General features: G+C 42.9%; 2 protein-coding genes across 3 annotated transcripts in view; one reads left to right on the forward strand and one right to left on the reverse strand.

The window, feature by feature from the left end:
• The window catches only part of GNB4 (G protein subunit beta 4), a 31810-nt gene extending 26438 nt beyond the window's left edge, over positions 1-5372 (forward strand). For both annotated transcript variants that reach the window (XM_058812216.1, XM_058812217.1), the window contains one exon: positions 599-5372. In XM_058812216.1, the coding sequence (XP_058668199.1) occupies positions 599-705 (107 nt within the window). In that variant the 3' untranslated portion in view covers positions 706-5372. The remainder of the gene's footprint in view (positions 1-598) is intronic.
• On the reverse strand, positions 4911-27858 carry MFN1 (mitofusin 1). The gene is made up of 18 exons (XM_058812215.1): positions 27743-27858; positions 26960-27081; positions 26019-26154; positions 24861-25023; positions 24090-24214; positions 22721-22829; positions 20318-20425; positions 19510-19663; positions 19319-19386; positions 14920-15041; positions 13328-13454; positions 12945-13049; positions 11770-11872; positions 10580-10809; positions 9993-10148; positions 9289-9485; positions 7620-7754; positions 4911-6947 (listed from the first exon to the last, which is right to left on the reverse strand). The coding sequence occupies exons 2-18, from the start codon at positions 27072-27074 to the stop codon at positions 6878-6880; spliced, it is 2223 nt and encodes a 740-aa protein (XP_058668198.1). The 5' UTR covers positions 27075-27081; positions 27743-27858; the 3' UTR covers positions 4911-6877.
• Positions 27859-27996: the final 138 nt, after the last annotated feature.

Consider the following 27996-nt stretch of genomic DNA (forward strand, 5'->3'; position numbering starts at 1 on the left):
CTGTCCAGACTGAAAATAAATCCTTTTCCTTAGTTCTGCTACACCTGGGTGGGGAGCCTTGGGAGAGCAGACAAGGGCAAGAAGACTTAGAGAGAAAACAGAACCAAAGCAGGAAAGAGGCAGGCTAGTGCTGCTCTTCCGTTTGCCACAATATGTGGGGGATTTGTAATCCCTAGGGCTTGCAAAACTTGAGAAACTCAAGGTAGTTAATGCATCCAGGACTTTGTCAGGAGACATCACACTGGATTTTGGGAGTGCTTGATGGCTGAAATTGTGGATGGCACTCTAGAAAACGGAAAAACCAGTAGAGAGCCAGATTAGGGAAGACATCTATGGGACAGAAAGGAGAAGTCATAAGGGCAGAGAGAAAAATGGAGGCAATATTGTGTGTAGATATTTTTACATACCTTCTTGTTGGATTTTTTGATAAGGCTGTTACAGTCTATGTGGTTCCTCAGAGTAAAGACAAAAAAGAAGAATTAAGATCTTGCATTGTATCTTTTTTAGTACACTTAAGTCTTACTTGGGAGAGCAGAATGACAACTGAAGTCCTTGGCATCTTGCAGACACTGAACTTCCATTGCTTCTTCTTTTCCAGGTGTCCTGGCTGGCCATGACAACCGTGTCAGCTGTTTAGGTGTTACTGATGACGGCATGGCTGTAGCTACAGGGTCTTGGGACAGTTTTCTCAGAATCTGGAATTAACTGGGAGCCAAACATGTACATTCTCCATTTGAGATCTGGAGAGATCAATGCTGCAGCCTATAGCTGTGAAATAACATTTCTACCTTGTATTTGCAGGTGAAGTTTTTCTATTCACTGATTATTACACAAAAAGGCTTTCTGTAAACTAGAAAAAAAAAATCAAGTGAAGAAATAGGGGAGGGGGGAAGAAATCACTGACTTTTTAAAAGGGGCCAGCACACATAATCATGGTGACCGACAAACTAAGAGCCAGTCTTTTTGTTTTTGGTGGTTTGGTTAGATTGTCCTTGAAGGGTTTTTGCTTGTGCTCAGTCTGCTAATCCTGTACTTTTTTTTGTACATAACAGAATATACACATTATAGCAGCCAATCATGTAACATTTGTCTGTATGTAAAGAAATATGTTTGCATTTTTTATGGAACTACATTTATAGCTTTGCTTTTAACCTGAGATGTCACTTCTGAGTTTTGTAGTGGGTGAACTAGATTGCTGTTTTAAATGTTTTTGTGAATTTACTGTAGATAAAGTGAAGCCAATGGTATGTATGTGTTTTTTATAATGGAAGGCATTTGAATTTTTTTTAAAGGCCCTGGAGATTCCCAGTTAATACCTACAGCCTTATTCACTCACTTCCTGACCTGCTTGCCTGTTTTTGATCAGGGGGTTCTTCCTTCAAGCCAGTGGTTCCTGGTTCATCCATTGGCAGTCGTGACCTCCAAACACCCAGGAGTTAACGCCAGGTAGACTTGCACCAACAGCAGAAATAATTGGAAAATAAAATAAATCCAGGTGTTTTAGCTTCCTCCCTGCAGGCTTTTGCATCAGTTATTCCATGCAGTCTGTGGGTACAGAAGCCAAGTGGCCGAGTGCTGTGGCCAGCTCAGCTCTGGCCACACGTGTGGGTTTGGCTCCTCACAAGCTGCAGCTGATGTGCACTCCCAGTGACTTGGCTGCTGCTCAGAGCCCAGAGCAGTGCGTGCAGAGATTGCTCATTCCACACCAACTGAGAAATTCAGGACTTTGCTTCAATTCCTAAGGAGGATTTAACTGTGCAGTTAATTGCTTATAATTCCTCTCCAAATTCAGGGGTTGCCAAAGCACACCACAACCAAAAGTGCTTGTTGTTAGTTCTGTGCAGTGTGAATTACCAAAGGAATTGTGTAACTTAACTGCACCTGTGTGACCCCTGAAAACTTCCCTGAGGATATGTGCTTGTTCTGTGTGCTCTGAGGCCTGTGCCATGGGGGTTTAGTGATGCCAGATATTCTGCAGCTCCAACACTGTAAAAGGCCATTTCTGCTCCTTTCCTGATTTGATTCTGATTTTGCTGTCAGTTGTTTAGAAATCTCACCAAGTACAGTTCAGTGCAGAGACAGGAAAATCATGTGACTGATGCCCATTTGAAACTGCCCAGGGAGGATGCTGAACTTTTTGGTGCCTGGCAGCATGTCTGCTCTCCCAGTGGATGTTCCCTTGGGAATCTGAACATCTGTGGCTATTTTGGAATGGGGGATTAAGTCTATTGGCTTCTCTTAAGTGACTTATTTTAAAGATAACGTCAATTTTAAATCACCAGGTTGGAAGATGATGTTAGCTGTCATTCATTGGAACTGATGGGGAGTCTGGGTGTCTCTGGGTCAGGCAGGAAAGAGAAGGACCCAGAATCCTGTAGTATATTCAAAGGATTTCTGGCTGAGATGACTTCTGTCAAGTTTCTGGCATTTTTTAATCCTAAACTTCAGTACTTCCAGACTGTGCCTGTAAACTCACCATGTCTATAATGGTGAAGGTGCCAATAAATACACCAGTCAATCACGGTAAATTCACTTTTAAAATGAGAAAAAGGCGCTTCTTATACTGGAGAAGGAACATTTCCTAACAGCAGCCTGTGGTGTAGGACCAAAATCCCACTGTATTGTGTCTCACAGCAATTCCTCAGTGTTTTGCTTTGTGATCTGTCTGCATTTCTAGAACTATTATGGAATTCTTGTAACTCTCTTAAGTGAGCAGCTCTTTGGGATCTTGCAGACTCAGTTTATTTTTTAGTGGTGCACTTGATTATTTTTTTTAACTCACAGCTGCCTTGAGTGAATCATTCGGGAAATTTGTTACTAAGGAATTTCAAGAAAATATTCTTTTTCTAAAAAAATTCTTTTCAATAGAAGTGTGTTTTGAACCAATTTCCTAGTCAACACCTTTGCCGAGACAGGTGCCATTTTTACATTCTGGTATTAAAACTGGTTTCTACTTGTGAAACTCCAAAACCAATTTTACAGCTGTATATAACTTTTCTTACCAGTTCAGGTAGCCTGTAACAGTGGTAATGGCTCTTGTACAGGTATTACTGCAAATAACTTCACTGTCATTGTTGGATGGCTGCTGCCTCTTGGATTCAGCTGCTTTAAAAGTAAATCCCAAGGAATGCCAACTGCTTGCTGAGGTGTCCAACAGCATCACAGAGCTCTGCTGCCTCTGCTCCTCGCTCAGCCAGGTCTGAGGGGCTCTGCTCAGCACACGGGACCTGGGGGAAGCCTGAGCGCAGCAGGGAATCGGCGTCTGATGCAGCTTTGGGCCTGGAGGAAGCTGTGACAGATCCTGCCCAGGTGATGGTTGCTGTTCATTCCTGCCCTGGCTGTGGGTTGTTTTCCAAGCCTGCAGATTGCAGTACCACAGGTACTGTGTGGTGCCACAGAATGACTCAGGCTGTGGCATTCCCTTCTTCAGGCTGGCAGGGACCTCTGGAGGTCGATGCCCCAGCTAAAGTGGAGGTGGCTTTTATGGTAAAAGCCCAAACTCCTCCTAAAAGAAGGAAGGTAATGAAATGACCCTTGATAGGTTTTACTCAGCGTTGAATTTCAGACACTGGTGTGTGCCTGCAGTTGGCATGGGCCCAGGTGTGCAGCTTGTGTGACTGCACCATGGCAGCAAACTTGCTCACAGCAGGTCTTGCAGCATGAGTGGGCTCATCTTCACTGGCTTTAAAAGTTTGTAGCCAGGCTACAGCCTTAGCTGAATTTCAAATAAGTTGTGTCATTACAGAACTGGAGTAAGCAAGAGCATTGTGCCAAACAGTGGCAGAGTAACTCTTGCCCAGCCTCTCTTCTAAAGGCAGTCTGTTATGGCTTGGGAAGCAGAACCATGTGCTTGATGTAACAAGGTTTAGTTTATTCTGGTAGAGTTTGTCAGCATTTTCTAATGTGATCTAACTTTCCAGTAGAGAGTTCTCCCTTCAGGCAAGTGCCCAGCCTGGGCTTGTTCCCATGTAGCCTTGGATGGCTGTTTATTGGTGGAGAAAGCAGTTTGAGATTCTGGAAACCACAGAAAGCTGCTGTGGCTTCGTGCTGATGTTTGCTCATGCACTTCAGTAGTGTGGCCTGGTTCCATCTGCCTGCAGCCCTTCTCCTTGCACACACTGCTGTGCTCAACTGCAGACCCATGGCAGGGCTGGCAGAGCCAACAGCTCCATGGATTGACAGGATTTGTGCCACTCCAAAGGGACTGTGAATTAGATAAAGAGGCTTTTCCTGCCCAGGACAGGCCTGACCTTGCCTTGGCAAGGCTGAGCTGGAGCAGCAGCAGGTCTCAGTGGGTCCTTACTGTAATGCATGGGCTGGAAGTAGTTGACTCCTTCCTTCAGTTGTGTAACCGCTCATATCTTGATGAAGTTCACATTAATTACTTTAAGATGGAATGAAAACATTGTGAAAACATTCCCAGAGTTGTAGTCTGTCCTCTCTGGGGACACTGTCACCTCCACTAGGTTTAGTGCTGTGCTTTAAGATGTTGGTGAGAGTTTTGGCTAATTGGACTAGTTGGTATCAATGGTTGTGTAGCAGAATGGCTGGTTTTGAGATAGCATTTCCTGTCCAAGTACTTAGCATGGGTTGATGGTGCACTGTGTATCCAGTACTCTGGCATGCATGCTGGTCACACTCCTCCTACACTTCAGAGGCACCAGAGCCTTTTATCCAATTGCTGGTTATGTAAAATACATGCAGAATGTTAATGCAGTGTTGTTATGGTAAATGTGTGAACAGTGTTACTAATTGATATAACTGATAACAGATTACATGTGCCTGACATCCTTATACCACACAGTATGTTTAGGTTTTAACTAATATGGACTTCGGTGGAATAGTCTTAGGTATTTCAAGCCTTTGTTTTACTTACACAATGGTGCTCTCTTTGTGTTTTTCTTTTATTTTTTTTAAATAAAAGCATCTGAACACTTGTAGTACATATTACATCCAAAGGAGTCCAAAGCAAAGTGCTTCTAAAATTGCTAAATTTTACTTTGCCTTTAGTTCCCAGCATCTCTCATCAGCTTTTTTTGTTTTGTTTTTACTTGTTGCCGACTACTTTGGAAAACTTTGGTAATGTTACCAATTATGAAGTGATTCTGCACTGCCTTTGGATTATGTATGTATTCAGAAACAGTCTTAAGGCTTTTATTTAAGCTATTAAAAAACCAGGGACTTGTGCCATTTGTTCTTTAACAGTGCTGTTGTAAAAAGACTTCCCTGTGACAAAAAAATCACTTGCTATGAACTTTGTTTATAGCTTTTTTTTTCCACGATGGATCTTTTTCTTTGTATTTGTACAGTGGCTCAGTGAAAGATGTTGCCATGAGTTGATATTGTAACCAATAAACAAGTGCTTTTAACCAGCCTGGCTCAGCTCTCACTGTTGTATTAGAGCAGCCCCTGGCCTGAGAGTGTCGCTGGGATGGGGATGGAGCAGCAGCTGGGACCTGTCCTGGATCTGCAGTACCTGTGGGAGTGATGTGCAGCCTCCACCTGGGACAGAGCTGCCAAAGAACTTACTAGAGCACAGGGGTGGGACTTTTTTAATAAATAACTGTAGAACACATGCATTGAAAGTTTTATCTTGATACAATGTCAATACAAATGCTCCACAAACAGAGCATTGATACACAGCTCTGCCCTCACCACACCAAGGTTGGGCTGTTTCTCAGGGGTGGATTCCACACTTTCCTTCAAACCCCCAGGACTCCCCATGCACAGTCAGAACAAACACCTGAACACACTGGTGGAACTGCTGTCTTCCCTCAGTGCCTCTAGCATTACATCTTACATCTATTTCCTGATGGGACGGCCCTTAGTTACTTGGAAATGGCAAACTCCTATACCTTAGAGCTCAATCTTTAACTTAGTCAATATTAACACTGCCATAAAAATATATAAATACTCTGCAAAGGCTTTTCTTTTAAAATAATTTTAAAAAGTCTAGTTAGAAAAAAGTAGATGTTGAATGACTGCAGAAGGTTTTTAAAGAGGCTTTGCTGTAGGTGAGCAGAGGTGCTGGGAAGGGAGAGATGGGGTTTCACCATGTCCTGCTCCCTGAATGCAGCAACAGGAGCTCCAGGTCCCTCCTGGCACCCTGAGCCAACCTGCACCAAGCGTGCCCAGACCATCTCAGCACACCCTGCTGGGCCTGGCTGTGAGCTGGGGGCTGTGCCACACCTGAGCTCACCTGACCATGGTTACAGCCAGTGCTCACAGGCAGAGGACCACAGCACTGCTCAACTGCAAGGAACAGGTTCATTTATGGCATCAGTGCCCTCCTGGCTCAAGGCTGGAGCCAGAGGAGCCCTGAGCCCTCTGCATTTCCTTATTGCAGTTCACCCTCACCTTTGCTGCCTTTCAAAAGGAACTGCTGCCCAGCACACTGGCACCTGCTTTCTGAACATCTCAGGACTTCTTTCCCATGCCACAGTTTGTACTTCCCTTCACTAAACCAAGTCACATCCACATGGAAAACCAGCACCCTCCATCCCTGGACAATTCCTAAGCAGCTGAAAGCAGGAGACTGGGCTAAGCTCTTTCCCTGTCTGAGGTCCTGGATGCCAGGAGGAGAGACTTGCCACTGCTACATACTCATGAAAACCAGTGAGGATTTGGGGTTTTATTGTCAAGTGCCCAAAAAATTTAGTGTTTAAAGGTAATTTTTAACCCAAAATCTGCAAAATGAACATAACACTCAAGAGTACCACAACTCTACCGTTTGGTTCACCATCAGAGTCCAAGTTTTACAACAACTGTCACCAGAGTAACATTAAAAATATAAATCATTTTTATAGAATAGAAGTGTCACATGTAAAATTCCTACTTTGCCCTACAAAGGAGCACCGGGAAGGTTCACAATGATGTTTTATTTACTCTTTTGAAGAAAATGTTTTGTGAAGCGATCTAGTTCATTCTCGAGGTGAATGGCTTTATTTCTGTAAAACAAACAAAAGCAAGGGATTTACTTCAGTGCCTGAACATCCCAAAGGCAGGATCAATATCAGTGTTTTATTTCTATTCATCTACTCACACCGCCAACACTAAGAAAATGTAAATGCAGGTTTTTAGAAGGGGTGTGTGGGGGCAGATGTTCACCATCAGGGGTGGATGCCCAAGGCCAGCAGGCAGCAGCCTTTCAGGAGGCTGGAAAGAACAGTAAACTACAGCTGAGGCTCCTTCCAAGCCCTGAGCCACCAACTGCTGGAAGCTCCTCCTCTGCAAACACCTACCACTGGCACCATCAGTACTGCACTGATGACTCAAAAGAGCACAGCTGCTCTTCTGCTCTGCTCTGGGGAGGGGCTTTGGGAAGGTGCCACCCTCAAGTTACCAACAGGAGACTCAAATTCTGCTGAAACAAACACCTGTCTCCCCCAGTAAAGAGAGACAAGGGTAAAGATGATCTAAGAAAAAGTATTTTTGGAGGTTAGCTGATTCACTGAGGCAGCAGCACACATTTATTTAACATACCCAGAGCTGTTCAGGATATCTTTGCATCTCCTTCTGCACCTGAACTAACCTAGTTCAACTCCAGTCTGACACAAGACTGACCACTCTGAAGTCAGCAGGGCTGAGAGATGCTTGTGGCCAGCCACACCAAGACTTACCTCAGCTGCTTGGAGGTGCTTTGTATGCTCTCCAGTTGATCTATTTCTTTGGAAAGCCTAGCTATTTCTTTTTCCAGGTTTTTCTCAGTAATATCCACTTGCTGACACAGCCGAGCAAAAGTAGTGGCCATTTCCCTAAGGCAAGAATAAGTTTATAATCATGATTTACAGAAGTTAATGCTAAAGAAATAAAATCTCATGGCATTGCAGTGTGCAGAACACAGGAATCAAACCTTCTGTATGGGAGTACAGAACAGAAAGCAGGAGAGCAGGGTACTTTTTAAACTAGAAAAAGAAACCCTGAACACACCAAACGCACCTCAGTCCATGCCTGGCCATTTCCACAGAGCATTAACAAGTGCAGGTCTGAGATGGGGCTCTGGCCCTGGCAGGAGGTGCCAGAGCAGCCCCACACTGCCAAGCTCAGTGCCCTGTGCCACAATGAGCCCTGCTCACAGGAATGTGAGCCCTGTGCAGGTGAGGAGTGCTCCAGACCTGCCCACCCAACCTCACACAAAGGGAAAACAAACCCAGTAACCAGCCTGGGCCCAGCACCCAAGCTCTCATGCAGGAGATGAAGCACCCTCTCTCCTCTCTACTGGAGCACTGGTTTGAGTGCAGCTCTTCCATGTCCTCAGGGCTGCTGGATACAGGGATGGATCTATTTCCTCTACTGAAGCAAAACTTTTTACTATTCTGTTTTTTTTTTTCTTTCCAAAACACTTTCCCACCTGTTTCTGCTAAGTAATGTCTGGTTGATTGTCTTCCTTAGCTTCTTTTTGAAACTATGTGTTTTGACTGAATTATTATTTCAGAAAATTAAGGCTGCTAAAGCACCCTCTAGCCCCCAGGGTGCAGAACACCTCTCTCTCCTGTGTAGCTCAGGGAATAGTTCAGAAAGGCAAGTGAAATTCATCTCCTGCAGTGCAGAAGAGCCAGGACTGGCTGCTCAGAACCTGCCCATAGCAGCCCCTGGGGCAGAAGCTCTGCTCAACCTTCCAGGGACTCCAAAGGCAGAGCAACTCAGCCTCCACTAAAATGATCTCTCATGTCTCTACTGTAAGGTGCTGGACAAAGAGCCAGCATCTTCAGAGCACCACACACAGCCACACACAGATGCAGGTGCCTTTTCAGGTAGGCATTTTAGACTCTTCAAACCCCCTCCCACTAAGTGCCAAGTGACACTAGAGGTGCCATCAGGCAGGGCCAGTGACAATGGCCTGTCACCATGATATTTCCTGAAAAATCCCTTTGCCAGGATTTTTTCTCCTGAGAAGGTGAGAAGCCTCAGGAAAGAAAGGTACACAATAATTATCTGATTGCTCTGGAATGTGGTCTGGAGATTGTTTACCAACAGGAGATTGTTTACCTTTGGGCATTAACTAAAAACAATTCACATGGAACCAATCAATCACCCTCAGCTGTGTTGGACTCTGAGGAATCAGTCACGAGCTTTCATTCTCATTCTTGTTTAGCCTTCTGATGTATCCTTTCTCTTTCTATAGTATAGTTTTAGTATGTAATTTCTTTTAATATAATATAATATCCTAAAATAATAAATCAGCCTTCTGAGAACATGGAGCCAAATTCTCCTCTCTCACCTCGTCCTGGGGACCTCACAAAGCCCACAATGCTTGAGGCAGTGAGGGGCAGCCCGTGTGACACTTACTGCTGCACCTGGTGGCTGCAGTTGGCGCTGGTGAGGCTGACGATCATCTGCAGCTTCTTGGTGGCGTAGCTGACAAACTGCTGCTTGAAGGCTCTCTCCTTGGCCCGCGTGGTCCAGGTCAGCCTCTCATACAGGTACAGCAGCCCGTACATGCTCAGCGACAGCGAGATCAGTTTCCAGCCTACGGTTTTCCAAATCTGAAAAACAAAATCTTCATTAGCTTAAATAAGGTGATCTATGGAATAAAAGCTAACTTCGCCCATATTTTAAAAATCATCTGCACAGCTCTTTCACTGGACTTGTTTAAGAAAATAAGTGTTTTCCATATTATTACTGCAGAGCAATACAGCTACATTCACATGAGCTGGTCCCCAATGGCACAGAGAATGTGCAGGTTACAGAAGATTGCTGCTCTTTCATGAAGGAAGAAGCAAAGCTCCAACTAAATTCAAAGTGAAGGAGGCACCATCATATCACCATTTAATTCAGGCATTGAACACAGACTTCTGGCACAGAGGATACACCCAGCTATCCTCAGAGTGATTAGCCTGGTTTCTGACTGTGAACTGACTGTGGGTATCCAGGGCACTGCACATGCTCATCTGGCCCAGTGTCAAGTCCGTGGCACGCTCTGTGTTACACCCCAGGCAGGACAGAGCAGCTCAGCCTCTGCCACCCCTTCCAGCAGGAAATGTGCTACTTGCCACTCCACCAACAATGATGATGCTCATGGAGGTCCGGGATGTCAGCGAGGCCAAACTCAACACCAAGGGAACCATGAACTCCTCCTGGGGCACGCTGTCGGGAGTTAAGGCGGGGAGGCTGGCGGCAGACGGGGTGCTGGCTAAAGGACGAGGGATCTAGAATGGGAACAGGGCAGCCTGAGTCAAAAGCATCAGGGAACTACACAGATGGGGTTTATTTTCATATATTCAGGTTTTGATTTACTTGAAGGAAAGCCTTCAGCAGTGAAATCTGCACAAAACTCCTGAGGAGAGAAAAAGGGTCTGTGTTCTGACCTAAAGATCCAAATATTACAAATGGAATAGGCTACTCAAAGGGTTCAAGCCAAGGGAAAACCAACTTGTGTAACAGCTACAGTTTAAAAGAGGTTTTCAGTTCCATTCTAACCCTGAATATAATCCAATAAAAATAACCCACACCAAATATATTTCACACAATGGATCTAGGGAAAGGTAGCAGGAAGCGTGTAAATAGCATTGGCACAGAGGAAAAATCAATATACTCTCATCAAGGTAAAACAAAGCAGCCCAAGCTCTGAAGGACTCACATGTAGGTTTGGATCTGTTAATCCCTGGAGTACTTTCTGAGCTTGTTTAAGACCCAAGAAACGGTTTACAAGAGAAGTCCATCCCAAAGAAAAGTGGAACATGATATCCTCTTGAAAATCTGCACACAGGCTATGACAGTTTAGATCATAGCTAAGATCAAACTTCCTGCATGGAATTAGCAAGTGGAGCTGATCCTGAACACTAGAAGGCAACAATGGTTTCAGATTTTCTAGAAATAAGAACAAACAGTAAAGATGAGTTACCATTAGAAGAAGAGCATATTCACAAACAGTATCTCTGCACTGCTGACCAGCTTTATCAATTCAGAGAATCTAAACTGGTCAGTTCATTATTTATTTATTTGTAAAATCAGTGGCACTTCAGCAGGATTGACCCTAACAGAGAGGGAATTTACTGCTCCACTACAAGAAAACAGTCATGAAAATCAACTCACTGCTGGGAAAAAAGGCTTAAATAAACTGAAAGACCTCTACCACTGATCAAAAGATAGGGATGGAGTAAGAAAAAAATTTAATTTATCCATCAGTTCCATGGTGCCACAAAGAAAAGGCAATACTAGTACATAAGAGGATGGAAAAGTTCATGTAATTTCATGATCTCTCTCTGAATCTTTCATTACCAGGAACAGACCAATAGAGATGGATGTGCAATAAAGTTACTACTTAAAAAGAAAACAAAAAAAGGGGGGAGTGCACAAATCCTTTGTGAAATAAACTGTTTTGCTTTCTGGGTCTGGAGGAACCTAGGGAGAGCATTATACTGCAGGAACATTTTCTAATAATTAGTGTATTTGGTGTGTCTCTCATTGAAGCCAAATTTTAAATGAGTTTATAAAAGGATTAGATGAGCTTCCAAAGGACAGGTCCATTACTACTTGCTTAAGCCATTACTCCAGATGCAGTGTACCAGCTCAGAAGTCCATAAAATGGAGAAGGATTGCTATATTTACCCTGGTTCATTATTCTTCTCCCCCAGCATCTGTTACTGGTTAGTATCAGAAACAGGGGACTGAGCTAAACTCTCAGTCCGGGTCTATCATGACTTTTCTTTTACCCTTTATAGCATCAATGTTAAGCATGATCAGAAGGAAAATTCTTTTAAAACTGAATTTTCCTAGATTGTGTTCCTTTAAATGTGAAGTGTTACCATTCCTCCTCCCTCCTCCTACCAATCATCTCCTGCTGGGACTGGTGCATTGACTGGTTGACTTCAGTGGAGCAGCGCTCAGCCAGGTTCTTCCCCAAACCATCTTCTATGTGTTTGTTCAGCTCCTGAAGTGCCACAAAGAACACAAGCCCATCAGTTTGTGTTTAGCCAATCAGTTACATTAGATGGGGCAGGAATATGTTACACACTAAGCACTGTTATTTACAGTGGGAAGAAAAGCATGTTTCCATGAAAATACCATGCTTTCCAACTGCACACTGGGACTGAAAACCTAACTAAAGAGACACAGGAAAGATTTCCCTAGGACTGTAAACATAAAAAGGCACAGAAGTCTGTACTTTTCACTGTGACAGTGAAAAGCAAACCACTACCTACTGCCCTGCAAAGCCCTTACTGTGTCATTTGATGGGAGCCAATTCCACTGCTCTGCACAGGGACAAACCCATCCCACCAACTCCCACGGGGGCCTGCTCAGGATGCTCTGTGAGGTGAACCAGCACAGATTGTCCTGAAAATGCAGCACTCCAGGTGACCAGCCAGGCTGGAACAGGCTGAGACTGATCAGCCAGGCTGGAACAGCCTGAGATGAGCTCAGCTGGTTGGAGCATGGTGCTGTTACCACCAAAGTTGTGGGTTTGATCCCCATATGAGCCATTTGTGTAAGGGCTGGACTTAGTGATCCTTGTGAGTCCCTTCCACCTCAGAACATTCTGTGACCCCAGGGCAGTCAGCATCACCAGCAAAGTCTGGGCACAAGGGGCAAACATAGGTATATGTCCTTTAACTTAAAGCACTACGTTTGAGAAAGAATTCATAAAATTAAAAACCCCCAAACCAGTTTTTATTAAAAGTGTTGAGTATTTTATTTTTGGATCTATTTGATTTTAGGAGTAAAGAAAATTATTTATGCAAAGTCTTATTTGCTGGAAGTGAAAACTTGAAATTAGGAACTATTCTACTACTAAAAAGATGTTGAAAAAATTAATTTCTTTCCAAAAACAAAGCAGAAAGTATTTTCAACCTTTTCAAGTTTTGGGTAGAGATATGCACATGTCAGCAAGCAAAAATCCTGCAATGCTCAAAGTCACATAAAATCTAAGCAATTTATGAAAATACAGAAGTAGAAATTAAGGGAAAGACAAAGAGTCTGGCTTCAAACCATTCAAAAAAACTTACTGTCTTATAGAGCTTCAATACTTGAGGAGAAGGGTGGAAATCAGAATAAAATTCATCAACTAAAACTGAAAGCCGGCAAATCTCGTCAGTCATGGCAGAGGAGACCTGGAAGAACACAGGAAATGCATAAAATGTTTCTGCTACCTTTTCCAGACAGAGTGAGAACAGACAACTGCATGAACTGTCCCAAGAAATCATTCAATCATCTGACACTCAGGAAAGATTGCCATTTTAAGCTTTCATTTTCTCTTTTCTTTTAATTGAAAAAGGAGTGTTCTGACATTTCAAACATATTTCCTGAGATGGGTGGACTGCAAAAGGAGCTGCCTGAGAGAGGAGGCAACACCTGGATCTGAGGAGTTGTTCCCACTGCCTTGACTTACTTTGTTTTCCACTTCCTCAGTAACGCGTTTGATCTTTTCCTTAGTGTCTTCTGTCAAAATGTTCAGCTGATTTCTCACAAAGTCCAGCCTGTCCTTCTGATCTTCTCTCTCTTCCATGGACTGGACTCTAACCCAGCAGAAAGGAAATCACCATCACCACATGTATTCCCCCAGGAAAGAAACGAGCCCTTAACCAGGATCAGCCAGCTGATGGTTTCTGAGCAGGCAGGGGGATCCCAATGACACTGGCTGCCCAAAGCAGAGGCACTGCTCCAAGAAGGGCTGGACATGGCAGCTCCCTGTGCATGAGCATTCAAAGGCTGTGCTGAGCAAACACAACTCAAAACCAGCATTTTGAGTCAGAGTTGTCATGCCTGTGTTGTCACATAATTACAACTAAAAAAGGTGTGGGGAATTAGAGGCCTTTAATTACTCATCTGATTTTAAAAAAGGGTCAATCTGATCAAACTTCTGCTCACAACCAGCACTCAACCACTCCTTAACAGTGATGTGGGCCTGATGACCCTGCAAAGCAAAGGGGATGTGGGAGAAACCAACCTTGTCACAAACAAGTCTCTTTAGAATTCCTTGACCTATCACTTAAGCAAAAATCCCTGAAAACCTGGAGCAATTTCCTCTTGAAGGGCCACCAGAAACAACAAATAGCAATTCAAACTAAGAGGCATCACCACAGACATTTTGGTTAAGTCAATTGACAGAAAGAAGCAGAATATCAGAATATTTTCAAACACTTCACAGCATGTTTTCATGGGATCTGACAACGTGAGACAAGTCAGTATGTAAACAGGCAGTCTGTAAAAACTGACATATTCAGGGAGATGAGTGTGTTTGACAGCACAGTGAAGTCTGTTGAAACACAAAGACACATTATTGACAGGCAGGAAGGAGATTGATGGGAAACATTAATCGTGACAGCAAGTTCACTGTGTACAAGAGACACAAGGTGGCAACAAAAGTGAGGAAAAACTGCACACATATGTAAACCTCAAAGGATACATGAAGCTACCAGACAGAACAGATGAGCTGCTATCATTAGCACTAAAGGGTTACATGAGTGAAGAGAGAATAAAGATATTTAAGGATGCAATCTGGAAAGGGCCAGAGGCCAAGCCTCTGTTAGCCTGGGCTCATCTCATTCCTTACAGTATTCTAATCACTTGCAAATTAAAGCATCTATATCCTTCCATTTTTATTCTTCACTGTAACTGTTAAAGAAAGTAAAGTAGGCCCAAACATCATCTCTGAAATGCTGCATATCACTAGAAAAACTTAACATTTTAACTATTTCTGAAAAAAAGGTTTGAAAACACACAGATTGCAAATCAGTAACAAAGAACACCAAAGTAAACCAAGATCCCTGTACAGAAATCACAGACCAAGAACAGAACTGAGTGGGCAAGTGAACAATGGTAAGACTGACATATTGACATACCAGGGAAATTGTCTGTTTCTTACCAAGCAGAAAAAGTGGATTTTAAAGTCCATAATGGCCCAAGAAAATCACCAGCCCAGAAATGGCTCCTCAGATGATCTGGACAAACCAAATCCAACCAGTCCTCCACCCCACCTACCTTTTCTCTGCTGCTGCAACGTTTATGGTGTCCATAATGTCTTTCACAGTATCTATTATCTGTTTAGCTCTGATAGTGTGCTGTTCAAACTTGGTTTTCACGGCTGACTGCGAGATACACTCCTGCGAGGGGCCCAAGCCACAACACATTACTGCAATTCCATGCCAACACCATCAGGAATTTCACTGTCAGAAAGCACATGCTGCCAATTTTACCATGAACTTAAACCAGTGGGAAATAAAAAGGGAGAAAGTATAAAGAAATTAAAAGACAACAGAAACTGAAATCTTAAATGAATCTACAGCAGCAAATCTGCCTTCGTGTCCATTCACAGTAATGTGCATAGCTTTTATTCTTTTAAAATAAATTAATAATGTGAAAAAAAAGAAAACTCAGATGAATACATAAGATAAATCTATCTCTTCAAGAAATTTTCAAAACCATCTATTTGGAATTACAAATGTCAAAAATGAGTGCTAGCAATATGGTCTGGCTTTAGTTTTATTTGTTGCACTACACAGTCTTACTTTCAAGAGGTAACTCTGTCAATAGAATTTGACATTGTCATGTCAAAATTGATCATCCAGGAACAAAATATACAATTAGGAATAAGAAACAAGGGTTTTCTCATGGGATAAATAAAATTTAAGTAGTCCTTAAAGTATCAGTTTGTTTGTATATTACTGAAGTGTTAAATGAGTAAGCAGAAAATGCTCTAACAATACAATTTCTAACCAATCTTCAACATTGAATAGCAATTCAGAAATACAGGACAGTGACTGAAGAACTCTTCTGTTTGAGGGGAAGAAAGCAAGCAGCTGACTTCCTTAAACCACATCAATGGGATTTTTAAATTGTTCTCCATCTGTGGATTCACCTTTCATACCACAGGTTTGGATGGCTTTTAGAAAACTTGCCTATTATCTTAGCATATGCTGTAATTACAAATCTCAGCTATCTAAAAATAATAGATGAAAACAAAATAAACAAAGTGGAGAAAACAGTCCCTGTTCCTCGACGAAGCAGATCTAGAAATCAGCAATGAAAGGCCAGAGTTTTTCAAATATCAGCACATTGTAAGAGCTAGACTAGGCACAGAGCAGAGTCTTCTCCCCAACATTAGTATGTGGTAGGTAAAAGGATGACAATCACTCACAACACAATCAGAAAATCCAAGTTAGAGCACTAGGAAAAACACAAAGGTTAGTTAAACAGTGGGGAAAGATAAGTGGGGGACAGCAGCAGTTTGGCTGTTAGTCTGTACAGAAGTATTCACTGAAACCAAGACGAACTGTTTCAACAGTCTAAGCAAAACCAGTTACCTTCCATCACAGGAGAGCTGTCAGTGCCCAGAGTGTTCTGTATCCCATCCCTGGGCAGAGCTGGGGAAGGGCTCTGCAGGGCTGTCTCACCCCAGGAGTTCTGGGGTGTTCTGGAGTTCTGCCAGCCAGGAGTTCTCTTCCACCCTCCTCCCTCCTCCACTGCTTCCCATACCAATTCTGCTGCCAGCACTTCTGAGAAACTTGAGAAGCACCCCAGCCTTAGGCATGGTGGGGCTGGTTTTATCTAGGATATCCTCTAGGCACTACTGCACACAGGGCAGGGCCCAGGCATTTCTTTGCTGTTTTAATAAGGCATTCTGTGTACCTCGGTGTAAAATTTCAGGAAATACACTGACCACTCTCTATTATTCCCTAACACAAAAATCCAGCACTGATCCAAGATTTCAATACTTTAAGACTGCCTCTCTCCTTTCCTTTGTTGCAATACAGCTGACACAGTAGCATCACTTTTTAAAGCTACTACATGAATCTCTAAAATCTTAATTTTCCCACTGCTTACAATTGTTTCTAGTAATGCCTGCACCAGGTTTTTTTTTTAGCAACTTCAACCGTCCTGTGCTTTGCAGACAAACATGTTTCATCTAGTTTCAGAATGGTTTTTGCCCTCACACTAAAGTCTATATAAACCCTACAAGCTTTCCAAAATTAGTCCAAGTTTTTCCCATATCACAATTAACTAGCACTGGGGGGATGTTTCTAGATTTATTTTTTAAAAGATTCTATCTATACTGAGCTCATTTCAGGCCTGCAATGAACAGGCTTTCCCACCAGGGAACTGATACTAAAATCAGGAATGTGGAAGTACTGCAGAAGTAACAGTTCCTCTTCTCAGCCCATATGGAGAAGAGGGAAAAGCTGTCCAATTTTAGTGATGATAAAAGCAGGGTGAGAGAATCCAGGAGGAGCAAACCCAGCAGGCACAGCCAGGGGGAACAAGGCACATGTGGACAGGTCTGTGAGGTGACAGATTACTGAGAGAAGTTTGGGAAGTCTGAGGAGGGCACCTGCACAGGACAAGGAGCTAAAGGCAAGACAGACTGAGGGAGGGGAGGAGTCAGTGTTTCATGAGGACAGACAGAAGCATCTGCGCTCTCATCCCTTCCTTTTCACACACTGCAATGTAACCCCAGTGCTGGGACTTGCAGCTCCTGTCAGGAGTAAATGCAAAGTGCTTAGGCTGTACTCAGGGCTGCACAGCATCTGAGTTTGCTCTGGCAGTGCACAAGGGAGGGGATCAGTGAGGATTTCACACAGAAAGTTCTCCCTGCAGTCAGAGATTCCTCATTAATACAGAGCCCAGAGCTGGTGGGCAGAACTGATGACAACAGCATGCTGGTGTCAGCTACTTTATCAGCTCAGGTGACAGTAATTTGAGTATTAGGACTGAAAACTTCAGACCTGGTAAACCATTTCAGTCTCAGCCTTGCTTTAAAAGCACATAAACTGCCATTGTAACTTAGAAAACTGCCACAAAAACCGGAATGTGAAAGAGGCTGCAACAGCAAGTGCTCAAAATTTAAACTGCTTTGGCAATCTTAATTCAGCACAGTTGTCATTCTCTAAATTATGGGATCACACCCCTATTCAAAGCCATTAATAATGATTTTACAAAACACAGCTGAGCAAGGAAAGACACTACAGAATCCACTCTCACTGTTGGAGTCAGGTGTGCAGCAAATGTAACACACTGGGAAAAAAGAAAAAAGGTTGATTTAAGGCCATGCAGTGCTGTCACAGAATTGTTCCTTGTGCCACAGAAACTTGTCATGGCTGTGATCCTGTGACAGATACTTCTAATTGTGGTGGCCAACTTGAGTCTGTGACATCTGATTTACAGATGTGCTGAGCACTCACAATATCACATCATTTAATAAGTCATCATCCATCTTCATATTGAAATATTCTAAATGCTGAGTGCTTAACTGTAATTATAAGAGATTTTGTCAAAAAAGCTTTGGGTACAGCAGATGACAAAATACAACAAAGAACAATAACTGATTTAGAAGCTCAATTTCCACTTTTTTCCTGCTGGCTTAAAGTTTCCTATTATGGTTCTGAGGACAAAAATTGCAAAAAACATGCATGTTTGACTACAGCTAGAGACACAAGAAATGTCATGTCTCATGCAGCCAGGCCCTGCCAGCACCCTGCACCCATCATTTCAACACTTCAGTCACCTATCAGAAGAGTGTGGATAAGGATTAAATTTAGTCTGACATTTTCTTGCTTATGCAAGACCAAATCAAGCTATTATTTTAAAGCCTTTCTCATATACACACATCATTACATAATTCAGTTCTGCTAAGGTTAAATGGTTTGTTGTAATGCAAGAACAAAGACTTTTCAGAGGCAGTTTGATTTTTTTTAAATACTCATATACAAAACCATTGATGGGTACCCAAGAGGCTTCCTTAAGATATCCAAGAATGGCTTTAGTTAATTAAAGTTCTCAAATTTAGTAAGTAAAATGGATCCTATAATAAAGAAACCACTCAACTGTCTAGCCAGTCCTCTTTCTGTAGAAACTGAACTCCAGCCATGAATATGGCTCAACTGAGGTGGAAGGGTGGATTCTGTACAGCACAAAGGATGCAAGGAGAGTGTTAATGATCAGAACAACAGAGATAAGAGGTACATAATGGTGATAAATTCAAAACTCTGGCTTCAGAAATCAAAGTATATTTTTAGATTTACATTGATGAAACTAAACTTCTTACTGCAAACATTCACCAGCATGTGGCTGTAAGTGATACACACGTTTCAAGACCATAATTTCTTCTTACACAGACTATATTAGTCCTGAGATCTCAGAAGATGAGCTGAGAGTTTTGTTCCCTTTCCTCACTTATATAATTCTCCTTTCCAACAACTACCTGCTACTCAAGGTGAGAAGGTATGAACAGAACCCACAGAAAAGGCAAAGCTGCAGATGGTTTAAATACATTACACTCCTCCACTTGCTAATATGGATAATGCTCAGTATAATTAAGGTAAGCATAAGGAAAAGCTACCTTTACAACAAAAACCAGGCAGTTTAGAAAGCCCATCATAAATACCTCAAATATCTGCTCAAAATGCTGAAATTCTTGGAATCTTGTTTGAAATCCTTCAGCAAGTGCTCCACCTGTGAAACAACACACTATAAGGGAGACAGCAGTACCTCAGAGCAGGGACAGCATCTTAAATGTATTTATTACGTTTTATAGTGTTTTTCTGTATTTGAGGAAAAGCAGGAGCTGCTACACACCACTCTCTGGCATTCCTTGGGCCTTCTGTGTCCTGGCACTCAGAACTTCTTTTGCTGAAACGAAGAAGATGCGATTCCTTGCCTCCACAGGATCAATAACTTTGAGCTCATCGACCAGGAAGGTCAGACAGCGCTCCATGTGCTGCCTCCGCACCTACGGAAAGGAACAAAGCTCATGAACAAAGGCAAAGCCTGAGCTGAGAGTGAGCACATCAAACATCAGAGCAGAAACAGATGCTGAGCCACCCTCTGAGAGCAGATGCCTGCCAACCCTGCAGAAGCAGCAGCTGCTTTTACTCCTTTAAACAGGCCTGGACACAGCAATACCTCCTAGTACAACTGCATTTACGTAAGTCAGAGATCTCAGGCAGTTTCTGGGGTAAACCCTTCATTCCCCATACATGGAGAAATAATTCTCACTGCAAGCTGGCTGCTGTTGGCAAGATCTGAAGATCCAAACTGTTCCCACCTAACACTGCACCTTCCCAGCTACTCTATGCAGGTATAAATGTATAAATTGTGCCCTCAGGCTGCATTATCACTGCAGAAACAAAATGTAATACAAATAAGATTAAAAAACAACCTTAACTGTGGAGGAAAAAGGTTCTAAAGAAGTCTCCCATTTTATTAATTGCCTGCATAACAGTCATTTGAATTGCAAGTTACTTTTAGGTTTGAATGAGGAATAGGTTATTTCCTTTTTCTGACCATATAACTTAGCCTTTTATTAATAAGACAGAGCTAGTGTTTCCATATTAATACATATTAATTAACTGTCAATCCATGTAAGAGCCATCAATTCACTCACATCTTCCATGTACTCTGGCTCTGATGCAGAAGCATCCCATCTGTTATTGAGGATGAAGATGTTTGGCTTGGAAAGTCGTTCGTTCACTTTATGGAAAAAATGTTTCTCCTAAGAATTAAAGCACAAACAGAAAATTTCCCAGACATCCAAACTAGAGTCATGCATTCTTCTGTAACAGACTCTGAAGTTTATCCAGCTTTTTAGAAGTTTATAAAGAATTCATCAGTATACAAGCCCACAGATATTCAGCACATAACAGGCTTAGGGTAGTTCAAAGGTCATCAAATGTCTTAAAACGGATGCCAGTGCTAGTCAAAGACACTGCAACTTTCTCTAAAAATTGGTAAAAATATAAACTAAGAAAACTTCCCAAAAATAGTCCAAAAACTACTGATGCCTGACTAAAACAATGAAGTCTCCCTTACCTGAATTACCAAGATGCTCCTGCTAACCCTGTTAAATCTGGTTCTCTATCCAGATAATACAACATCTAACTATTCCTCAGCTAGGCAACATCAGCTTGAGCTACAGAGAAATAACATTTCCTGCATGAGGACATATGGTTGAGACACAGAAAAAAACCTCATTGAAGAATGTCTTAATTTAACAAAATTAAGTGTATTTAGGTCTCCTGGCTGCACCTACCACCCATTATTGCTGTTAACAGAGCCATAATGAGTAAGTCGTGATGGAGGGAGTCCCCACTCAGCAAAGCTGAAACAGAAGAGATCTCTGTGCTGCCATAAACTTTTCCAGCAGGACACCACAGCATATCCTGGACACAGCACTGGAGACCCATGATTCTCCATCAGCTGGGAATAGGCATGTGCAATCCAGATCACTGCTGCAGAAATCAGAACTTGGTCTGAGGAGAATTTATGAGGGAACAGTAGAAGACATGTTTTCACCAAAAAAATCTCTGGTAGTGTGGCAGAATAATGCCAAGTATTATCAAATTTGTTATGGTAAGAGGCAAAAACAATGCTTAAGGGGGATGAGAACTTTTTAGTTGTCAAAAGCTTTATCTGCAGGATAACTTACATTATCTATATAGCAGTGAGATGTTCACTGAAATAATTTTTCTTTTTCCTTTAATTAAAAGACCCCAGCAGCTGTGTTATACACAATGTAAACAACTTACAGGTTTTGTCCATACTAAAAACCTAAAAGTGTCACTCATGCACAACAGAGAAGATATGGTCACATTTGTGTCAAATCCTCTTTGTCTGGAATGTTTTAAGGATTTTATTTTTCTTCTAAATTACATCTCTTGTATTTGACTCCTTGTGGACTCAGCTCAGACAATGGAATGCAAAGTTTTTAAACTTGCATTCTTATACTTCTACTAAACTACTCTAATTTGAGGATGCAAAGAAATACTGTAAATGAGAATGCAAAGAAATACTGTCTTTGCACACTCAGTTCTTTATTGTATTAAAAACGGTCTCAACAGTTAGAAAGTTCAGACCTTTCAGGTGAGAACCATCCTCAGAAAAACCAGAGCATATGATTTTGTCTGCAGTGGGCTTAATAAAAATCATCAGGAATTCCCTCAGTAGTATCACTCTGCATTCTGGCAGTCACACTTGCAGTAACTTAGAAACCTTCTATTGTCAGCATCCACAATACTTAGTTTAGTCAAAACTGGAGACCACTACAAAATTACACCAAATTTCTGGTCTTGTATTTTGATTATTGGAACAGTTGCTCTGGCCACCTTAAATATTCCCCTCCTCTTACAAGTCCTACAATATTTAGGCTGCAAGGTTCAGAGAACCCTTCTCTCTCCTGAAACAAGGCTTTAGAGAACAAAGACATTAAAATATCTTCAGCTCTCCACACTGCACAGAACCCTTGTTGCTCACACCTTCTTCAGAAGAAACACAGCCCACTGAGGGTTCCCTGCAGCACTCATCCTCAACACGAGGTGTGCCAGGGGAATTCACCCTCTCCTGAGAGAGGAACGAGACAGGAACTCAACTCCTTTCACCCAGTTTGTGTATTTTACTGAATTTATGGAGCATTTCTGGATATTAAACACTCCTTAATTTCATTGATAATACAAGTGTCTTCAGTCCACAAGTGTCTTCTTTTGTTGGTAACAAATACCAACAAACTGCAAGACAAGACAAGCATTCCACCATCCATCTATCAAAAACACAACTGAACTGGAAAAGACAATCATGACACTCAAGGCAGAGAAGGCCAAGCCAGTCAGAAATTTAAATTTTGTTCTCTGTTCCCGAGTGAGGGATACACATTATTTCTTGCCTCCCACCCCCAAGTCCTATTCACAAGTCCTATGTGCAGTGATTCACCTTCTGTAAAGCTCTCAGCTATTCTGCTTTTGGAACTGCTGAATATTTAAATGAAGAAGGAGCAGAAAATCATTGCACATCATACCGTGTTCATGAGAGTTGATTCAGAATTGGCAACCAAGACAAACACATCAGCATCCAAGCAGAACTTATCAATCCAGCTGTCCAGTTCTGTAGTGACATCTGTGCCAGGGCTGTTGAGAACAAGAAACACAAACTCTTATTCACACAACAAAGAAGTCGTTTATTTTTATAAACTGATACAAATAGAGTGGAAATGCCTAAGGGCCTCACAAGAAATCACAGAGGTTTGTATCTCAAGGCTGATGCCTACCTCAAACTTAAGATAAGCACTGCACAAGCCAATTACCATCTAGAATTTATCAGACACTTGATCATTACACTACCTATTCATTCCAAAATGCAATTTCTGATTAGTAAGTATGCACACATAATTAACTGCCAAGTGAAGTGAAAGGCAGTCCATCAGAAACCCAGAGAGCCTCACACAATGGTTCCCCTCCTCAGATCCTAATTTTAATCAGAAGATACCATAGTTCATAAAATAATAGTGGTTGAAATTTTCTCAATTTAACAGTGAAAGGATGATTTGCTCTTTTCAAGTACCTGCTCTCTCAAAATATATTCTTTTCTTTCCCCTTTAGCAGAAGAGGCTGTACAGATCCAAGATCATGCAACCAAGGAAATAATAACAGACTCCCAGTGATTCCAATGTACAAGACAGAGATGGAACAAAAACCACTGCAATTTATTAGAATACATTCTGAGTTTTGTTTTCTTGAAGAAATCATACTTAAAAAGTCACAGACACCTGTGTGAATTACTCTCAAATTCACTATTTATTGATTTACACATCAGGTACAGATGACCTGAAGGTTTGAAAAGCTACTGTAGATTATAATGCAGTGGCCAGAAATAAGGGCATTTAGCATGGACAAAACAACCACTTCCAGAATTCCTTAAACACATCAACACAGAGGAAATGCCAGCCTAACACAGGGCACACACAGCTGACATAGCCAAAATCACATTTTGAGGTCACCCATTACTTTGGTATGTAGGCATTGCAACTCCTATCAGAAGCTTTTAAAGATGAAGTCCACATTGTTTATACTTCACATGATCAGTCTGAAGCATTTCAAGAAAGGAAATGGGCAAAAGGTTGTTGCTGCAACAACCCTATTCATGCTTCCATAGTGCTTGTTTTAAAGGTAGAGTATCCTCAGCCAAACCTTTTTCAGCTCAGTCACAAGATACTTGTCTGTTCCAACTGCTACAAGGGCACAATCAGGAGGGCGATGACAAGCAGTACATACAAAAGAACAAACTCTGTCCTTTCAAACAAAAAAGCCTTTCAAGATTTTGAATCTCTTTTCTAAACATTGTAATGGCTAATACCCTTAAGAAAATATTTACTAAAACACAAGAGATACCTGTCCACTATAACCAAATCATCTCTCAGCAGGGCACACTTGGACTTGGGCCAGAAGACATGGACGAGACAGCCAGCCTTCAAATCCTTATCCATGTGGAGTGCGTGAGCCAGCTGATTGACGGTCTGGAGAGAGCATTACAGAGAACACCAACGTGAATGTGCACCTCAAACAAGTCTGCAAAGCAGCCAAACTCAGTTCTCAAGCAAACTTGGACAGGATCTACCTTGAAGAGGGTAGCAGAGTTCATACTTTGTTCTGGTGAATAGCTGTGATTTTTTTCTTCAAGCTCTTCAACTCACCAGCATCTAAAGAAGAAGCTGTGCCTTGAAACTCAGACCAGAGTTTCTGTTGAGCCACAGATGTTCCCTACAGGGCTGGACTGTGTGCTACTGAGCATCATCGTGAATTTGCCTCAGAGGTTTAACAAATCAGAGTATGCAGTTCACTAAGGTGAGCACCACCAGTCCAAATGAAGGGCACATTCCAAATCCTTAATCAGTAACAGGACTTACTGAGTCCTATAAAAATAAATTACTCAACACATGCTATGTTACAGTGAAACAACACACTTTAGCTGTTTCTCTAGAACAGCCAAGAAAATTGTGCAGCAGAGCACCTTCATTAGTTTGCTCTTCCCTCCTAAATAAGAACTTTAAAATGCGGAATGAGAGAGCCTCATACTTCCGTTGGACTTCAAACTGTTAACAAAAAGACCCAGTGAGAGTCAGTTCCTGTGAAAATTGGCACAAAATCATCCAAGAAATGTACCTTGACACTCTTCTTTTCATCTGATCCTTCTGTCATCAGATAAGCCTTATCTCCATCAGTCCCTTCCACACTGAGGAAGCAGTTTGTTGTATGGCCAATCCCACTGGGAAGTACCTTGTCCCACAGCATTGCATTAATGACTGAACTTTTCCCACTGCTTGTTCTAGAGGGATAGAAAACAAAAGTACTTTGAGCAGAGCACAGCAGCACTGAACACACCTTTGTGCTGAACTGAATTCACAGGCTGGTTTGGGTACAGAGCTCCAGCCAGGAGAGTGGGGAGTGCTCGTTCAGGGGAACTGGTCACCAACTCCCCCTTCTGCAACAACTTTCAGTCCTCAGCAGTGTCCTACTCTGCACTGAGCCTCTACCCCTCACCCAGAAATATCTGAGGTTTAACCATTACACAACAGCATGAACTGTTACTCATTTTTGAACTACTTCCAGAAAAAGTTCAGTGCTCACTGAACAACAGTTCACAAATTTATTCAAAATGCCAGAGGGAGAGTTGAGCTCTCTTCTGTCCTGCTCAGAAATTTTTCCCCTTTGCAGAAGGGAAACTTTCATCACACATCACAGCTTGCACTGAACTTCTAACTTTTTGAAATATCAAGCCTGAGATATAACTAATTTCTTTATTCCAAAACTTTTTATAGTGGTTTTTTTTTTTTTAATAACTAAACTACTTTTAGCAAAAATGAAGGCAAGACCACAGTTGTACAAGTTTTTCCCAATACTATCACAGAATTTTTAGAACCATGAAGATTCACACTCCAAAAATATGTTTAAATGTAAGGACAGAAAAATCAATTCTCTGAAGCAAAGTGGACTAGCAGACCATATTGTTACTGCTATCCTTAAAATCATCACACAGATCTATCAGATTGATGTCACAACCAACCAGAAAACTATCTCTGTTTCTTTTCAGCTGCTTATAGATAGAAGCATGAACAGCTCCAAGTTTAGTTCTTCAGCACTTCTGATCAAATACAAAAAAAAATCCTAAGTAGGAACAGTCCAGAATAACCACAACAACAAAAAATTAAACAAAACCACCACCTTAAAAAACCCAAAGCTATTCTGGAGAACAGGACAACCTCTGACCTTCCTAAGTCAAAAAAAAAAAAGAAATTAAGTACTGGCAATTTCGTTCATTACCTGCCAAAAAATGCCACTTTCATGTGTCTCCTTGAGAGCACCTCTCCAATGACTGCCAGCTTGTTTTTATATGCTTGTATTTTTGCTAGTTCATCTTCTGTTGCTATATGGTCAAGCTCTGGGTTCTTGTATGTGGCTACACACAGAAAGGAAAAACATAAAAGCAATCACATACAGAGCACAAGGTGTAAGTAATCAGTACTTAACATGTCAACTGCAAATTTTAATTACAGTGATAAAACAAGAAAAACCTCACTACAGCCATTGATACCTGCCCTTATCATTTGACAGCTCTGCCACAAGCAAGGTGAAATCACCACATAAATCACTTCATATCAATTGCCAACCCAACCTCTGATCGACTAACCCTGTGAACACAGCCTGATGGGCTCATGTGCCCAGTTCCTTGGGACTCCTGCTTCCTTCAGAAAGGAAAGCCAGGACCTCCCATGGATACACCAGCTAAGCTGGGCTGTCTTGCCCCCACAGGGCTCACTGGGGATGATGAGCAACCAGCTCTGTGTGGCCACACACATTCCACACTGCTAAACCCTCTGAGGGTGTGACCAGTGGTTCCCTGCTTTGCATCACTGATGCACCTTCCTGCTGGAAAATGGGAGAACCTGTTTGTCCCTCCTTATGTGCAAAAGAAACCGCCACAGAACTGTCAGGCCAGAGTGGTTAAGCTTTCACCCTCATGGAAAAGAGACCAAGCTGCCAATGCAAGGGAGTTAATCAGCTTTTCAGGTATGTAGCAATGCCAGGCATTCCTTCCAGCACAAGATGAAAAAATCCCCAGTGTCAAATGAAAAATGTGACTATTTCTGAAAGTGCGCATTTATACAAACAGCATAGTAACAGCTAGCATAAGGTACATTACACTGCAATAAAATATACTCAGAACAAAGGACAAGGCCCTCGTGTTGACGGGGAAAGCTCACCTTCCACAAACGCTGCTCCCTCAGTGACATACTCCAGCAGCCGGTCGAAGATGGCAGTGATGGTCTTTTTGGCCAGCACAAAGTGCTTCAGTGGAGAGACAGAGGCTTCTGCCATGCTGCAGCTGCAAGGAAAGGTGCATCAAGTGACCAAACACTCCGTACACCCAGCTCATTAAAACTCATACACTGCTCACACAGCCATTAGGAAACAAAACAAAACAAAACAAAAACGCCTGAAGCCCCAAATCAAAGCTCTAAACTCCAAAGGGCAGTAAGCTCAGTTTGAGCTGTTTGCTCTGCACTCCTCTCCTCACCACAAGCGCCAAGAGCAGCTGACGAAACTCGGGGGCAGGTTCGAACAGATCCGGTGCTATCTGTCCCGGAAACACGAGGCTTTCCCCTCATCAAACACAAGGCTTTCCCCTCGTCAAACACGGCTGAACCGCCCGCGGCTCAGCGCTGTCCCGCTAGCCATGGAGGACGGGCCCCGCTCCCTCCCGGGGCCCCGCTCGGTGCGGTCAGGCCGAGGGGCAGCGGCGGCCCCAGCCCCTCATGGTGCCTCACTCAGCCGTGCTCTCTCACGGAGCTCTGGCTCGGCCCTGGTCCCTCATGGAACCCCAGCTCAGCCCCGGTCCTTCACGGAGCTCTGGCTCGGCCCCGCTCCCACATGGAACCCCGCTCAGCTCCGGTCCCGCACGGAGCCCCGGCTCAGCCCCTGTCCCTCACGAAAGCCCCGCTCGCCCCAGTCTCTCACGGAGACCTGGCACAGCCCCAGTCACTCACTGAGCTCCCGGTCCCGGCCTCTGTCCCTCACGGAGCCCCGCTGGCCCCGGCCGTGCCCGTCACCGCCGCCGCCGGGACGGGGGGCGTCACTTCCCTTTCCTCCGCCTATGACCCCGCTCCGCGCCCGCACCGCCATGTTCAGTGCGGGCTGAGGGCGGCCGGCGCCATCTTGAGCGCGGGCAGTTCGCGAAATGGAGCCGGGCAGGGCCGGGGGCAGAGCCCGGGCGGCACCGGGATCATCCCCGGGGATCCCC

Source organism: Ammospiza caudacuta, chromosome 11, assembly GCF_027887145.1.
Source record: "Ammospiza caudacuta isolate bAmmCau1 chromosome 11, bAmmCau1.pri, whole genome shotgun sequence".
NCBI lineage: Eukaryota > Metazoa > Chordata > Aves > Passeriformes > Passerellidae > Ammospiza > Ammospiza caudacuta.